We start from the raw sequence: 18,453 nt of genomic DNA on the forward strand, positions 1-18,453 counted from the left end.
CGGTACCTTAAATTGTCAGTCCCGCAGTCTAGGAGTAGTGAGCTTCCTCTTTCGTGGAGGCCCTATCCTAAATATCCAGCTAGGTCAAAGATTTTTACCTCAATCTGAAGCTGGGTCAAGGTCCTTTCGACTTACGTGAAAATACAATGTTAAATAGTTTCCACCTATTCAATACACTGATATACAGATGCACAAACTTATGTGACAACATGTTTAATTCGGGACCGATTTCGACGCACATTTGGTTTTTATTTCTATCTAATTTTTGTTTTTTCTGTAGACTTCATATATCCACATCGAACTGAGGAACTAGGTCTTACAATATATCTTAGGAGCTCATATGTCACTATCCACCTTTGGACGTGCTGATGAAATGAAAACATGTTATTCCAACACTCACAGCAGGAGTGTAAAAGACTGTCACGTTGCATATGAACTTCAATTGAATATTTCATCTTCGTGAAAGTGTTACGTTTTTACATACATCCTTTAGAGTGTGAACGTTGTCACATATTTTGTGTTATGTGTGTTGATAATTGTATACCTTTTGCCCTTCTCTTTCAATCGGCTGATGGCACCAAATATGTGTCGAAACCGGACCTGAATTAATCATGTTGTAACAGATTTTTGTGCAACTTCACATCAGTGTACTGAATAGGTGGAACCTCTTCTCTCTTTTTAACATTGTGATTCTTAGTTCAATACGGAACAATGATGAAGTTTCTAACTTTAAACTATGTGAAAACGGTTGTTGAAGAGCTAACCAACAAAAGGAGAGTGCCCTCGTCTAGAAAGCCAAGAATAATAGCTGACAGGATCTGTTCTGCTGACCTTGTGTAGTCTATTAAACTATGGGCTTGGGGCCTAGCAGTGGTCATTTCATAAGCAAAGGCCTATCAGAGCTATAGAGTCATTGATTTTGTTTTGTTTTTGTGTCTGGAATATAAACAGTTCAGAAGTGATATTGTGTCAAGCTTTAGTTGTAACAGACATAGTAATAAAAAAACATGTGTTGGTCAGTTTGCTTGGCTGAGTGGCTCAGGCGGTAGAAAAGGGCTCTGTGTGGGCTTTCTGTATACAAGTTTAGAAGTTTGATCCTGGCCGCGTCCAGTGGTGTTAAAGGTTCACGCATGAACGAGCCTGGTGTTGGTGTAAGACAGCTCCTGTGGGACAAAACACCAGCTCCTTGGTATCTCCTAAACCTATTAAGTAGTTACTAGGACATAAAATAATAATCTTGATATTATCATCCTTGCCTTGAAACAATTTTGTTATATGCCTCTAAATCTACTGGCATAGGTCTGTCGTATTTCAGTCCTCTTAACTCTTCTAATTCCGCTGAATTTCAGTGGTACAATGCTGCACCGTAGAGGTGAGTTTCTGAGGATGCCACCTTGGCTGAATGGTCAGCATACTGGTCTTAATAGCAGTTGAGTTTCACAGCCGGCGTTATAACCAATGTCTGTATTTTTCGGGCTTATAGGCTGTGGTCCAGAAGTATTTGATAGTGCCATGGTTTCACCGAAAAGTGCATTTGTCCTTATCGATGATTCTGCTGTCTTCGACTGTTCTGAGATTTGTGATGGTACTTAAGCCGCTGAAGAAGAGAACCTTGGCTCTTGAAACGGGTTCGGTGCATTGAAATAGTAATTAATTTTATATTAGTATTGACAAGGTGGGCATTCATATTTAATGAACTTTTTAATGTTGTGGGTTATGAAGCATTCGGTGGAATGGAATGAAGTACTGCCTCGATTCCAACCTCATATAGTAGAGGCTATGGTGTGCCACACTGGGGCGGTGAGGGGGTTGCCGGCCACCAGTTGGTTGTTCTTTGGCCAGTAATAGTGCTGGCTACAGTGCGCTGACCACCTGTTGCTCTGCCACGGGGTGGAGGGGTGTTACGGATTGGCTGTTCTTTGGCGAATAATTGAAGGAACTTAGGTTTTTTACAAATTTTAATTTATTCTTCCACTTAATCAGTAAGCAATAAATTAATATTTTGTAAAAAAGTCATATCCATTAATATGGGACTCGCAATAAGATTTATTGCATACACATAACTTGAAGGAATGTGAAACCCAGTGTTGGTCAACCTGCCGTGGTTGAGACGGGGTTCTGATCACCTGTTTCTTCTCTCTGGTCTGCTGCTGGCTAGTGTCCTAGGATTTAAGGTTGGATATCAGGCTTTGTTGGCCTGTTCAGATTGCTACTTATGGTTGACATTGTTGACGTGCTTCACGGTGTCATTGGTTTCCCTTTGTAGCTGGGCATGGTAAGACACAGTAGTTGACAGTACTGCGGTGTTCTTGTACTGTATGTATCCTTCTGCTTGTCCCAGCCGGCTGTGTCGTCTTTGCTCCTTCAGTCATGTGGTGGTACTGTGCATCATAGATCTTATGAACACCTGCACAAAATCTTGCAGGCAACTGCTGTGGAGAGAATGGCACTTGTCTTTAGTAGACCTTTGCAATTCCTTTTTTATCATTATAATTTTCCCTTTTCCAGCCCTTATGTGTTTTCACCCATGGGACTCCAGTAGCCTCTGTATTGTGTCCGTTATCTTCCCAATGTACGGCAGAAAGGTTTTGGCTACTGTCCCCTCTTCCTTTTCTCCCTGTTTGCTGGATGTCTTGTACGGAGTTCTCGCTGTACATGTTTTTTTTTTATTTTTTTATAAGCTTCTGGCTGAATACTCGACTTATGCATCCTCTGATTGTGGTTCACTCCTAAAATTTTGTATTGCAGAGTGTCCTCGGCAGTGTTGAAACTTTGGCTTTAGGTAGTGTAATAAATAAGGTATTCACTATATGGATGACATGCATAGGCATTATTTCACTGTGAACATCGCTTAAATACCCTTTCAGCAGTTAGTGTATAGAATCCCCACATTTGTTCAACACATTAAATCAGATTTTATAAAACCGCCATCTTCTCTATCATAAGAATGGGATTTTTTATTTTTCTCGTGGTGATAAAACATTTGGCTTACTAAAACGCACTGTTATTTTCCCAAACCCTCAATTCTAAGTATCGAAGATCCTAAAATTGTATTCTATGAACAAGATGGCAGTTTCTAACTTTTACATATAGATTGAGAAACAGCTCTAAGACAGTAATATGGACCATACTGTAGGTACACTAGTGTAGCCAGGCTGAGTAACTCGTGAGGGAGAGTGCTGGCTTTCTGAGCTTAAGTTGCATGTTTCAATCCCAGTGCAGACTGGTTTTCGGAGGTGCTCAGATACCTCAGCCTGTGTCAGTGGTTTTAATGCTCTGAACAACATGCAGTCTATTTTAAAGAATTACCATTGAATTTAATCGGTGATGATGGTCATATAGTTCTGATTAAAGCATGCATCGAAAGCTGTACATGTCATTGTAGGGAAATGGGTTAAATGAAGACAGCTTCCATTGTAACCTTAGCAGTGTGTTATGAATTCATGTGATATTCAAATGTAAGAATTAGAGAGAGAGAGAGAGAGAGAGAGGGAGAGAGAGTGGGGGGGGGGGATGGTGTAGGTGTGTGGTTTTTTTAATAAGGACATGAGTTCATTAAATAGCCCCAGTTATTTGACTGTTCATAAAAAAGAAACCTGTTTTCTAAGTTTAGACTCCTAGTCTTCTAACTCTTAAACTCAGAAGGGTGCTTGACTGACGTTTTAGATAGCTGCGATTCTTGCTGTAATTAAGTTCCGTATGTGTTGTGTATCTTTCCTGATTATTGTGAAGTCTTCCTTAATATGATTTTCATTTCTTCTGTTTCCAGCTTACAATCCACTGTCATACTCTGGTTAAGTGAAGGCCCTAATTGGCTTACTGTACTCGTATGCTGAAGGGGACATTTGGGCTAGCAATAGCCGCTTGGTTACATCAGACTTTTTAGGTTCCTACTCTACTGCCTAATGTTCCTCATTAGTTGTATTTGTCAGTAAATTAGATTCAGTAATTTATGTTCATCCTTTAAAATACTGTAATATAAATCCGTATTTGAAACTTGGGATAGCATAATTGCCTCGGAAATGAAATGGCGTCTGACACCACTCAGCCTTCTGTGACATAGAATCATATGCAACCACGGTAGGATTAATAGACCAGTAGGCTACTGTAATTTTCGGCCAGAGGGATTTTATCAGAAATGTGGCCAAGAAATATGTGACATCTAAGTGTGTACTAAGATAACTTTCCGTGTGTAACAGGGTCAAAGGGAGGCTCAATATTTGCATTTTTTTAGTGTTTGTAAATGTGATTTCAGTATCTTGCATGGATGGAAGGGCTATATTTCGAAACACCCTTGCAAAGAAATGGAAAGGCAATGCCCGATGTGTTGAAGGAAAAAAGTTGTTTTAGAGTGTAAGGAGTAAGTCGCCAACAGTATAACATTTCCAGAAGTATTGTTAGTCATTTATTATTGAACATAACCTCCCTGTTTATTGTTCAGAACATGTCAGTCCACTGTTTAGAAAGATATTCCCAGACTAAAATTGCTGGAAAACGATGTCTCTGCCAGAATGAAAACCTTGGCCATCCTTGCAGAAATGTGTAATGAAATCAGAGTTATTGCTTGCATAACAGATGGTAGTTTTCAACTACAACAGACTGTAGTAATGAATGATTCAAAGTTTTGCCCAGTTGTGGTTACTTTTTGCAACCCAATTCAACAAATTCACAGTTGTCTTTCAAGAGGTCTTGTTTTAGAAGGAAGTGCAATGAGCATTAGGCAATTGTCTACTCACTGTCTTCAAAGACCCTTAAAATCCTGCAGTGCCCCAGAGATGATAGGGTTAAAAATGGGTATGCCGGAGCTATTAAGAAGGAAACTGGAAACTTTTTAGTGTGGGATACCTTCGCCATTTAATAAATATAGCTGCTGACAAGTGATTGGAGTGTCTGCCTGTTTAGAGTAGATGAACATTTAATAGATTGTTTTTGTTACTCAGAAAAATGTTTGTAGAACCCTTTACAGCATAGGCAACCCCACACTTGTTTCTTTAGGAGTAAAGTCACATGGAAGGAGCCCCAATTAGCAAAGTTAAAATCCTACCATATTCCAAAGGTGTCTCAGAATTTAAGTTTCAGTTAGTCGTCATTGTCAAACACCAACAAAGAGTATACCTCCTGATTCCTCTTGAAAATGAAGGTCAGAGATACAGGTTTCAAATGAACTGTACCAGCGAGGTTTTATCATGACAGACTGTTGTTCATGTTCCTGTTATTAGTACTTAACAGGACATTATGCTTGTTTCTGTCTAGTTTTCTGCTAGTTTATGACAACCAAGTTATTGCTTCAGTCATGCGTTCGTAATCTCGAGTGGGAAAAGATATTCAGTCTAGTCAGCAAAACAAGAACACAGTTTTGGGGCCTGTTCCACGAACAAACTTCGCAACTTTTCACTTTTCACTTGTTGCAGAGTGCAAAGTCCTTCTGTTCCACCATGATCTAAGGTTTACTTTTCAATTTCTTCGCAAAGTGAAAAGTCTTTGCAAATGAAGGATCCGATCAAGTTATGGGCAACCTGCGTAATACTCCATAATTTTAATGGTTTTTTTTTCGGTGTTTTTTTCCTTTTCTTTCCACAGTGAACTTGACAGTGTAATTGTGGTACTGGTAGTTATAAAGTTTTAACCATAGCGAAGAAAAATTACTACAAGAAGCTGGCTGTGCTAGAAATTGTCAAGGAGAAACGGGATATCATTTTTGGCAACTTAAAAAATAACCTCGCAAATGATGACAAGCATCGTTATTGAGAGTATCATGACATCACTCACAAAATGAAATTCACCCTTCATTAGAAATTCCATCGCTATATTATGTGGATTATCAGGCTAACGTACCAGGTTAGGAAATATTACATTTACTATAATATCTAAGACTATGGTGACAGTACTGCAAATTACTGATTTTGATGTCCCATGCGTTGCTGCTACACTGTGTAGGTCGGCACCATTTCCTAATCAATGGAAGCATACAAGAATTTCTTTTTTGGTATGGGATTGAGTTCATTTTGTTGCATGTTTCATTAAATGACAGATCATTTCAAGAATATAGTCGGTTTATCTTGGGGTAGTACAAAAACACTCAAATTCTGTCGAAGTGAGGTTATGAAAATTAATCCTGTCTTTATACGTTCTCTTGTTGGGTTCTTCATCACCGTCCTCACTTGATAACAGAAGTTCTCGTCGTAACATGTTCATATCACTAAACCAAATTCTATGCCGAGAAACTAGTGTACATACTTGTTAATTAACCGATGAAAAGATCTCTTTGCAATATTTATGAATACTTTTCACTTAATTTCTTTGCACTTTGCATTTCTGTACTATTTGAGGAACATAACAGGCTTGAAAAGTGAAAAGATCCCTAACTTCTCACTTTGCAAGCTAAATCTGGAAAGTGGTGGAACAAAATCTGAACGGGAAAGCGCAAAGTGAAAACTTGCAAAATTAGTTCGTGACACAGGCCCCAGGTCATCTCTCTTCGTCAGTGCTTGGATAAAGTTATTACTGGGGCCGATGACCTAGATGTTAGGTCTATCACAAATTTGTGAAGTCGTTCTTCAATTTCCAGAAATACTGCACTCCTGATTTATTACTCTTAAATCAGTTCAGAAAGGCAAGTGTTCTGAGCAAGAATAAAGCAAGACCTCTTTGAAGAGGGCAAAAATAAGCCACAATCATCCTTCAACAATGACCAGTAATGTGATCTATACGCTACTAGTTGTATGCTTTAAATGGTCGGAAGAAAGGTACAGCGAGTTCATTGTCAGAATTGAAATTGGCTCTGTAACGTCCGCATTTATAAACGGATATACCGTATAATCCCGAATACCACCCGCCACCGAATAAGACCTGCACCCTAAATTTTGAGAAGGCAAAATGCGGGGAGGGGGAAATGACTTGCATACCTATTACAAATATAAATTCAAACAGCTTAAAATCATCACAAAAATCATAAATAAAATTGGTCCAATACTCGGATCATTCACAATTCAGTCGCCATCTGAAGTTTCCCCATAGGAACTTGTCGCTGGCATCTTTCCACAAATAGTCGTCCTCACTACCGTCCACTGAATTTGAAATTCCACATTTCTTAAAGCTTTTGGACACTAGATCATTCGGAATGCACATCCATGCAGTCTTGATCCAGCTTGCATATTATTTATTTATTTATTTATTTATTTATTTATTTATTCACGAAGCACAAGATACAGCTGCACTGAGCAAATTTCACTTGTACTGTCAACAGACTATTTAACAAACGTAAACTTTCATAATAAAATATAACGAACATAACAAAATATAACAAGATCAGGTACACATCCTACTAATAACTGTCCAAATCGAAAACCATGAGAATGTCCATGTTCATAGCCAAGTCGTCGTGGGTCAAGATGGCGGTATAATCCCTTCACATCAACTTATCTTTAAAATACTATTTACACAGCTCTCAAATTCACTTTTATTTGTTGCTATATCAAGCTCTTGTCTCCTATTAATATTGTTAAAGAGTGTTGGGAGGCGGATTAGGAAGGATCGTTGAAGTATTGAGTGATGAGTGTGGGGAATGTGAAGAAGATCTTTGGTTCTGGTGGAGCGGGAAGGAACACGGAGAGAGAAGAGAGAAACAAGATGTTCCGAGCGGTAATTTAAGATCTCGTGGAGGAAACTCAGGTCAGCTACCTGTCGCCTGATGTGCAGTGATGACACATTAGTTGCCATTAATACCTACTGCGTAGACAGATTTCTGAGCTTGGGGTTTCTGTTCCTTACAATCGCAGCAAAGGAAGACACTGCTCTGTCTAACTGCTTAGTATTGCAGGGGGCGGCTGTTGTCCAAATCGGAGAGCAGTAGTTTAAGAGAGGTTGAACGATCGTGAGGAAAAAGTGACGAAGAGTAATGGGGTCAGAAATTTCTGTGAAGCGATAGAGAATGCCTAGTAATTTCATAGCCTTGGTTGTATATGTTTCTATATGGGTCTTAAATTGTAATTTTGTATCGAATATTACACCTAGGTCACTCTGTTGCGTAACCACGGTGATGGGCTTGTCGAGTAGGTAATATGTCGGTAGAGGAGATTTACGCAGTGTTATGGTCATGTGGCTGTATTTTTGTGGATTGGGGATAAGTTTCCAAGTACGGCACCGGTTCGAGAGGGCATTAAGTGAGGACTGTAGCAGAGCTGCATCTGCTGGATTCCTGATCTCCCTAAATATCTTGCAGTCATCAGCAAAGAGTAGGGTATTCGCTGTTTCATTGAGTTCGGACTGCAGATCGTCCATAAACAAAACAGCAAGGGGCCAAGAGAACTGCCTTGTGGGACACCGGAGGTGACTGGTAACCATGAGGATGTAGTGCCTGATATTACCACTCTCCTTAACGGTTATGTAGGAAGCCAGCAAGAAGGGTCAGAAGACTGCCATGTATATTAAATCGTTCGGAAAGTTTATGGAGCAACAGAGTATGGTCAACAGAATGGAAAGCTTTCGAAATGTCTACGTAGCAGATATCCAGCTGTGATTTAGCTGCAATGGCGTGCGATGCAAAGCTATGCAGAGTGGCCAGGTTTGTTAGACAAGAGCCACCTGGTAGAACCATGCTGCTTGGTTGAGATATACGGCAAAGTGAATGCGAGGAGACGCTGGTGTACAATTTTTTCAAAGATAAAGGATAGTGTGGGGAGAATAGAGATTGGTCGGTAAGATGAAACATTGAATTTTTTGCCTGATTTGAGAAGGGGAACAATATTTGCCTGTTTCCAGGTAATAGGAAAATAGCCAGCGGCAAAACATCTGTTAAATAATTTAGAGAGAGGGACGCAAAGAGTGCTGGCAGTATTTTTTAGGAAAAGAGGACCTATAGGGTCGGCACCGGTAGCTTTGTTGGTATGAAGAGTTTGAAGAAGGTTATGAACTTCACTTGGTGTGGTAGTTATGCTTGATAGGGTTCTGTTTGAAGCTGTACCAACGGGAGGGAGCGGTTGGTTTTGTAAGGGAGGGGAGAAGTTGGAGAAGAAATACCTGTTGAACAGTTCATTGCAATCGGCGCCATCTGCTGTTGCATTGTTGTGGTTCACGCTGACAGGAATCCGCTCCGTCCTTCTTCGTGTGTTGATGAGACTCCAGTAGCACTTGGGATTGCTGTGGACTTTTTCACTGACAGTGTCTACGTGTGTTTTGTAGTCTCTTCTGACCATAAACCTCGTGTGGCGGCGGATTTTAACGAAGGTATTGTGAGTGTGTGGGTTAGGGGAGTCTTTCCACAGGCGCCAAGCTCTCTTTTGATTAAATAGTATCAGTCTGATCTCTTGTGATATCCAGTATTGATGTTTGCTAGTAGTATCCCGTTGTGCAGGTACGAAGTCTTTAATTGCAGCTTGCAGCCAGTCATACAGCAGGTCAAGAGCCGATTCGATATCAGCTATTTCGAGCAGACTCCAGGGAAGGCATTCCAGGGCACGACACATTGCAGGCCAGTCGGCACGGCGCCAGATGTAGGTAGGGCGGTAGGATGTCCTGCTGTGAGGCTTTGAGGAGGGGTGGGGAAGGAGGAATGTAGCATCGAGGGACTGGTGGTCACACAGGAAAAGGTTTCTGCCTGGGGTTATTGTTTTAAGTTCTAATGAGGAGAGTATGAAGTCCAGGGTGTTGGGTCCACGGGTTGGGTACATATTAAACTGTTTCAGTCCGAGGCCATTAATAAAAATGACTATAAAGTATGTGTCACAGTTGTTAGCTGACAGTCCGGTAGTTGGAGAAGACCACTTTATAGACAAGTTAAAGTCGCCCTTTAAAATTACTTCACCATGAGGGAGAGCTGCAATGACTGAGTCCAGGCACTGTTCAAGGTCACTGAATGGGCTGTTTGGTGGTCTGTAGTAACATCCCACAAGTACAGGGCGTCGAGGAAAGAGCAGCTCCACCCACACTAACTCACAGTTCCGTTCAAGATCTGTCCTTCGTTTACATGGTAAAGCACTGTTCACTGCTAGCAACACTCCACCACCTAGAGTAGCGCGATCACGACGGAATATGCTGTAATTAGCACTGAGTGGTAGTTCACTGTCACTAGCCCAAGAGAGCCATGTTTCAGTAAGTCCAATCACATCAACTTCCCTTAAGTCTGGCAGGGAGGCCTCTTCACTCGTCCGGTTGGTATTAACATGTGATCCCCATCAGACATCCATTCGGTGTACAACTGTTTCATTGCAGTTTCGAAAGACCGGTTCATACACACATCCAACGGCTGTAGAATTGAAGTGAGCCCGCTGGGAATTATCTTAAGATTGGTAACTGTCCAACACAAGCATGATTCGTTTTTGTAACAAAGCTCTCGGGCGACGTTGCCAAACGCCCTTCACCCAGTCCTCAACTAACGCACTGTCCATCCAGCCGGACTCGTGTTCTAACAACACCGGGTGGCAAGTTTCCTTTCGGAAGTGTTTTCCTGTTCAGAACAACATATGGAGGGTGTTTGGTTCCATCCGCTAATACGCACATTATTACCGTGCATCGTTGCTTTTTCTTACCACCTGTTCTGATGGTTACACTTTTAGAACCCTTCGTATCCACTGTATTTTCCAACCGCATTTCAAAATAGACAGGTGTCCGGTCAGCATTCCCAATTTGCGAGAGCAAATAAGAATTTTCCTTCCTCAAATGAATGTGACGCAAGGCTGTTCATTTTTCTTCATACGCCCCAGGGAGACTTAGTGAAATAAACGTACGTCTCCGAATGCACAATCCCTTTCTCCGATAAGTTTCAGATCCATCCGTGGCTTGCAGTAAAACCCTGTGTTTTGAGTTCTATTGAGATCCCTATTGCTTTCAATAGACACATTTCACTCGATACGCCGTATCCTAACTCAAGTTTTTGTATCACAAATTTGTGCAGTTCTTCAATTTCCGGAAACACTGCACTCCGCCTGCAGAATGCTCTGTGATCGCTGTTACTTCGTAGAAGTTTTTGCTTCTTTCGCCAATCACGAATATGCAATTCATCAATATCTTACTTTCTGTCAACGGCACGATTTCCGTATATTTCAGCTTTGCTTTCAACTTTAAGTTTCTCTCGCACAGTAAATGACCGCACACGCAGTTTTGAATCCATCGCTTACCATAGAGACAACAGTCCGGCCCCGCGGAATAGGGGGCAACGCGTCCGCCTGTCACCCGGTGGCCCCAGATTCGATTCCCGGCCGGGTCAGTGGTTTTTAATTGTAAATTATTAATATCCCTGGCCTAGGGGCTGGGTGTTTGTGTCATCCTTAACGTTCCTTTCCTCACATTCAACACTTCACACTTCTGCCATTTACAAAATAAAACATGCAGGTTCCTCAGATATGGTGCAAGTGGGGGCAAAAGATCTTATGGAACTCTCGCAAAGTACGATATCCCGCGAGATCAGGTATTCGTGCACCCAGCATGCCAGCAACTCTTGTCAAACAAATGACAATCGAGCATCCGCAGCAGCGGCTTGCATATTTACCCGTATTCTTTTATTTACCATGTTTCATTACCTTACTTTTCGCGTTTACGTGGTACTGTAACTGTATTGAGAAAAAAAATCAATCTTGTTTTCTAGAACGCCACAAACCTACTGCGCTGGCGAAGCGATAAGTACCATTATGAGGGGCGGATGCCTTGGATTTTGGACCCCTTTAGACTGCAAGAACCGGGCGAGTTGGCCGTGCGCGTAGAGGCGCGCGGCTGTGAGCTTGCATCCGGGAGATAGTAGGTTCGAATCCCACTATCGGCATCCCTGAAAATGGTTTTCCGTGGTTTCCCATTTTCACACCAGGCAAATGCTGGGGCTGTACCTTAATTAAGGCCACGGCCGCTTCCTTCCAACTCCTAGGCCTTTCCTATCCCATCGTCGCCATAAGACCTATCTGTGTCGGCGCGACGTAAAGCCCCTAGCGAAAAAAAAAATCCTGCAACTATCATCGATTTAGTAATGTGCTATAAAAGCAGTCCCTTGGTCAGTAATAGTCTTGTGTTACGTCAATTTCTGTGAATGTGAGGCATCGCGGGTCGGATTCACTGATTGTTTTAAATTTATTTCCATCCACCCATTTGTTCTTCGTCCTCACATTTTGAATTCTGATCAGTGGAGGAAGGATTTTGGACTTTTAATTTTTTCATTATATTTTGTCATGTCATACCAATAAGGGCCGATGGCCTAGATGTTAGGCCCCTTTAAACACCAAGCATCATCATGTTTTCTAGGACGCTACTAAAACACAATAAGACCTGAATGCCCATTTACATGTGGTATATTGAGAACAGTAACCACATTCAAATCTATTTCAGTACTCCATGTAAACGTAGTAAATATGTACGAGAATGAACGGCTTGAATATGACCCGCACCCAAGATTTAGAACCAATATTTTAGGGGAAAAAGTGCGTGTGGTATTCAGGATTATACGGTTAGTTCGGCATGTATACTTCAATTGTGCATGTATACATTTGTATAGCAGAGTATATATTATGTTGCTAAGAAAGTAGCTTTGAAATGAGCAATAAAACTGGCTTCTGGTAATGCATGTTATAATGTAATACTTAAGGATTTAGTCGTTCTTAATCATAACCACATCTGTATGTAGCCCTATCTCTAGGTGGAATGTCACGCTCAAATGGTACAGGCATTTTGAAGTTGTAGCATATAATAAAGCATAAGATTCTTGTTCTGAGGGGTCCTGGTCATAATAACTGTGTTGACAGTTGGAATGCATCTGTGCTTGTTGCAAGATGAGATTAAAAAGGGAACCGCTAGGGACTCTCAAATTAGCAGGGTGGGTTGGCAATATAAGGGACCCAAGTTGAGTCTGGCATTGCTTTCATTTTTGCCAGTCTGCTTTTGTCTTGCCTACCTCCTGTGCCTAACTTTTCCTACCCCGATGGTATTAAAGGTTCACAAAGCCTAGGAATTCCTTCATTTTTACACCCTTCCATGCCCTTCAGTTTCCATTTCATTTACCTTCATCCTTTTAGGTGTCTGACTTCCTTGATTTATTCCATTGATTAGTGTTAAGAGATAGTTTATCAAATGTATATCATCTTGAAGACGTTTAACTCAACCTCCACTATACCGGACGTATGCTGCGTGTGCTAGGGTGGCATTACATGGGGTCATGTACACCTCCTTTGGTCAGGTGGAAACACTAGATGTTCCAAAGTACAGGCACAGCTCTCTCCAGGCTATTGGGAACGTGTGAATATTAGCTGGATTATAATTTCAATTGTGCCGCTACTGTTATACCTTTCCTGGTGGTACTGATGTTGCCCAGATGGAGGGGCCTGCCTATTCCAACATGAATGTCATGAGTAAGCCAGCTGAGAAATATTGAAGCAAGAAATTAAGAAATATAATCTTAGGTATTTAAATGGTAATTACCACAGAAAGGTGCTGTGAACAAACTTACATGAATACAATCTTCAGGCATGACCTAAATGACTGAAGAGATATAGGCACTAATAGGTGAAATAGTTACCTTTTTATTCTTTATAATTTGTCCTAAAATTGGCTCTCAACTTTAATCTGCATGTCTAGTTTCTGCTGGAATAAATTATCTTAGGAAATATAAATTTAGTCGTGAGCAACCCAGTCATATGCAAAACTTGCTCTGAATTACCAGTGATGAAGCAGTTAAGTTGGTCCAGATGTCTTGATGAACTAGTCAGTGCTATACAAAGAGAGATTCAAGCATGTGTTACAGCAGAGCAGTGTGCTACCCAATAATAACTTGGTCAACATTGTTTAGGAGAACTCCAACTGATAAACCAATGGTGGGATCTTGTGCTAAAATATTTTTGTAAATCCAAGAATTACTGCTAATGCTTTATTCTTGCTGTCCATGAATTGTTTTTGTTTTTTTGCAAAATTATTCATAATCACTTTCTCTTTTCCATCTCTAGCCTGGTCTGAATATTAATGGCACCTTTCCATCATCTGTATCTAACCACCATTACTTCCCTTCAACTGTATTCCAATGCAGGTTGCTATTGTGCTGTTCCTGTTCTATTTAGCCTCTGTCATCTGCTTTGCATTCTTCCCTCCCCCATCCTCTTAAGTTATCCAAATCACGTCAGTTCTGTTCTATCTGGTCACCTACTTAGGATGCTTTGGTGGGCCAAATGAGACCCTTGTGAGCTGGGGCATACATACATTGAAAGCTTCGATATCGATCTTGAGGAATCGCCTCTATGCTCAACCCACTTAATTAAATCAGTTAAAGTAATTTATCTGCTGCTTCTTAGTGACTGAGTACTGTTTTCTGTACATAATCAATAGAGTTGTTCTTTATTCTGTATTGTAATTAGATTAGGTTCTAATATTCTTTGTCAGTTTTGCAACCTCAATCATTTAAGGAAGAATAAATATAGTTATTTATATTTTCAAAACGACTGATACTGTAGCAATACACAGAATACTCAAAATAGAAAGTGTAATAATCAGAACATGTATAAACAAAACATAGCAATAAAATGGATCCTGGAGACTAGTTTCTAACGAAAGTGTACAAAGAAATAGAACCAGTAAAGAGCACTATCACAAAGAAGACTCTCATTCTTTGGTCACCTAATTAGAACACCTGAAAATAGAAAAATTGTGGAACAGTAAGAGTAATATGTGGATTTTAGAAATCAGAAGATATGAAGGAACTATAAATCACAGTAGAGGGTTTAAAAACAAAATCATAAGCACTGGACTACAGATCAAGATCAACAGCATAGGAAAAGTTATTTTACACTCCGCATGGCCTTGCTTCTAAATTGAAGTTTCGCAAAACAAATGGGCATCGCCTTCCCTCTGTTGCCACCGTGCTACACCTGGGAGAACAGCTGATGCAATATGACCGCGGTAAACAGCCCTTTTAAATTGTAATACAGTACTCAGAAAAACGAATGAATATGGATTGAAAACAAATTCACAAGAACTACACTTTCTAATAATATTTGGCACTAAAAGAGAATATATTATTAACAATAAAAGAGAATGAGGAAATAACACATCATTAACGGCTAATGGCTGGCACAGAAAGGAGGTTATGGCGTACAAAGGGAACACTCTACCGATGTCAGAGTCACTGGAACCCTCCAACAATATGAAAAACACACTAAATATTGAAGGAAAATGCAAAAGATCGCAAACTATACCGAATAACATACATGCTGAGCGAGATAGGTTAACCACGTGGCGAATGTCAATATTAGAGTTGGCAACTAGGTTTCAAGATCGTGCTCTGCCGATATAAATCTATATGAATGGCAGCTTGGGATTGGTTGGATGTCTATGCTTCAGCGCATAACTACCAGACAGAGCCAAAATCTGCTAAAACGTCAATTTAGAAGTAGTGCCGTACGGAGTATAGACGAGGAGAGAAAATCAAGATCCGAGAGAATGAAGTACTGCGCTGAAAGAAAATCGAAAAATCCGTTGTATAATTGACTAAAGTGATACAATGAAGGCCATCAAATGTAGAATAAAATAAATAAAATTATTATATATATATATATATATGCAGATTTCTTTCCTGACATTCTCTTCCTTATCTTTCATATCATATTTCACTTGTTATAAATTTTACTCTCATGCCTTCCTGTCAGTGTCAGTCTTTGCTGCACGTGATGGTGTGTAGTAATAATAAATCATATTATACATTACCTATGTACACTTCCTTCTTCCAAATAGAGTTCCTCACATTCTGGCAAAATTCATTTCCTGTGCTATCCTTGTACTGATTCTATCCAGCATTAGTTCCCTCCCAAAATACTAGTCTCCCAATTTTTGCAGTACCTTTCTCTTCTAGTCAACACCATTGCATAGCTTTTCTCCATGCTTATTTACATTCCATAACTGCTAATACTGTATACTCGCTTGGCATATCCAGTTGGCCTTGTACTTGGTCAATTTGTTTCCCACACCAGTATCACCTGTGAATATTACCTTCAGTTCCCTGTCCCCGTGGTTTCCTCTTTCTCTTTCACATGTTCATCCATTATCATTATGAACAGCAGTGGTGATAGCACACTTCATTATCGTAGACCTGTTACTTTTCAAATGTATTCTCTCCTACCCACTGGAGTCTATGCTGCAATTGTTGTGTTTTATGGACATATTGTTTTTTAACAGGTCATCGTTGTGAGGATGTTAAGAAATGGTCATGTGTTGCTGAAGGAAAGGTTACATCAATAATTCAAGCTCAGATCAGTTTGCAACAACTGTTACAGGAGGAACTTGCCAAGGTTGGTAACTTCTAAAGAATTTTAATGATTCAGTGTATACTGTACACAAAGTAAGCTTTAGTATTCAATTGTAAGGTTGATTTGTTGATAGATTTTCTGAGCCTTATACTCCTTTATAAAGACAGTGTAACCTCATTAGTGCGTTCCTCATTAACATGTTTTCCCCCTTAACACATCATAAATTCGAAGTCTCGATTCTCCTCTTTTTAAATCTATGTAAAATTACCTTGCTTATCGCATCACAAATTTTCTCTATTACTGCTTAGTACAATCACACTTTTCCTAGACCTGAAAATTTTACTTTGTCACCCCTTGTGAAAGAAACTTGATTTCCAACTTGGGAAAGAGCCATCGCCACACTTGCGTGATTATGGGAAATTCCCTTCCTGAACTTCAAAGGATAAGATTCACTTTAGGAGAGAAAGCCATTAACCTCAGAAATGTTCAGTTTTGTTTGCCGGTTAGCAGCAAAATTGCTGAAGAGCCGTGTGAGCTTGTTTTTGCTTGTATTCTTTGTTGAATGCTGGTACAGTGGAGTGTAGGTAATATTTGTCACATGAAATAGTAGCCTATACCTGAATTAGGAGCATAATCGTGTGAAATCGACTAGCGTGGTGCATATTTGCCTTGTGATAGCATGGTTATGGACACGGAAGATGAGAAATTCCTTCATAACTCAATGAAGACAAAATTAAAATCTGTCAAATTGGACTGGCATAAGTGCACAGAGGCAACACCACATTCAGAGATCACATATGTTGAAACGCGCGCCTTCAAGCTTTGACAGATTAATTGAAATAATAAATATGGTAGTTCAACCTATTCAATACAAGTAAATAAGAGATATAGAGATTACATTCTTATTTAATTAAAAGTGGAAATGGTACCGGTTTCGACCCCAGTCTGGGTCATCATCAGCCGATTATAACTCAAAAACAATGCATAAGTAAGAAAGAAGTTAACAGTCAAGTCCACACAATATCAGTTGAAGAGGCGATATAAAAATGCCGGGGGTAGGCACTGTAAAATTCAGACAAAGTGGAATGTAAGTCACTTAAAAAAAATTAATGCGTAATCTTCCGAGCATCAGCGCGGCACACGCAATGTGAGACAGTGCCAAACATTGCGTGTGCCGTGCTAATGCTCGGAAGATTACACATTACTTCTTTTAAGTGATTTACATTCCACTTCGTCTGAATTTTACAGTGCCTACCCCCCGTCATTTTTATATCGCCTCTTCAACTGATATTGTGTGGACTTGACCGTTAACTTCTTTCTCACTTATGCATTGTTTTTAGAGTTATGATCAGCTGATGATGACCCAGACTGAGGTTGAAACCGGTACCATTTCCACTTTTAATTAAATAAGAATGTAATCTCTACATTTCTTATTTACTTGTATTGTATAGGTTGAACTACCATATTTATTATTTCAATTTAACTGTGATACTTTTCAATACGGAACAATGAAATTTTTATCTTTAAATTCAAGCTTTGACTCGATCATACAAGTTTGTCGAAGGTTTGTTCAATACAAAATGGTGGCCAAGGTCATGCCTTGCCATTGGACATGGTCGAATGTAACCTCTAATATTCATTGTCTAAGAGTGTGACCAGAAAATAATGTTTAACAACCCACTGCTCTGAAATAAGACCTAACATTTGTTATAGAAAGAGTGTAATCTGCAATAATACTTCGATGTTATTGTTGGCTTCTGTGCACATGTTTTCACATTTGTTGTCTCGTTTTTTTTTTTTTTTTTTTTTCACACCTTTTAATACTTATCTCTCATCTTTAAAAATCGTAGATTGGCCTATAATTTTCACTATACCCACATGTGACGTAACATGCCATCATGTCACAAAAAAATCGTATTTAGTGTTTCGATATCCCTGTTGGATAGTTTTTATTCATATATTCATTAGTACATTTTCTTGCTTAAAAAGTTCTTTTTCCTTGTCCCCTGCAGAAACATCTTAACAAAGTTTTACTGTATATCTATCATCGTCAACGGCCCTCACCACACCTCACAGGATGACTTCTTTAAAACTAAGTCGTTTAAGAGGAGAGAAGAACAACAAAAAAATACAGTAAACCTTGTTAATTCGAGGTCGTTGGGACTCTGAAATCGGACTTCGAATTACGTGATCTCAAATTAACCACCAATTCGTATTTTGGAATTGCCAACCCTTGCCGCTTTACAAA

General features: G+C 39.9%; 1 protein-coding gene across 2 annotated transcripts in view; it reads left to right on the top strand.

Moving 5' to 3' along the window:
* LOC136857351 (kinesin-like protein Klp61F) overlaps window positions 1-18,453 on the top strand; it is a 295,057-nt gene that overhangs the window by 140,282 nt on the left and 136,322 nt on the right. For both annotated transcript variants that reach the window (XM_067135960.2, XM_067135961.2), the window contains exon 10: window positions 16,135-16,247. In XM_067135960.2, coding sequence (XP_066992061.2) covers window positions 16,135-16,247 — 113 coding nt within the window. The remainder of the gene's footprint in view (window positions 1-16,134; window positions 16,248-18,453) is intronic.

Source organism: Anabrus simplex, chromosome 1 (assembly GCF_040414725.1).
Source record: "Anabrus simplex isolate iqAnaSimp1 chromosome 1, ASM4041472v1, whole genome shotgun sequence".
Lineage (NCBI taxonomy): Eukaryota > Metazoa > Arthropoda > Insecta > Orthoptera > Tettigoniidae > Anabrus > Anabrus simplex.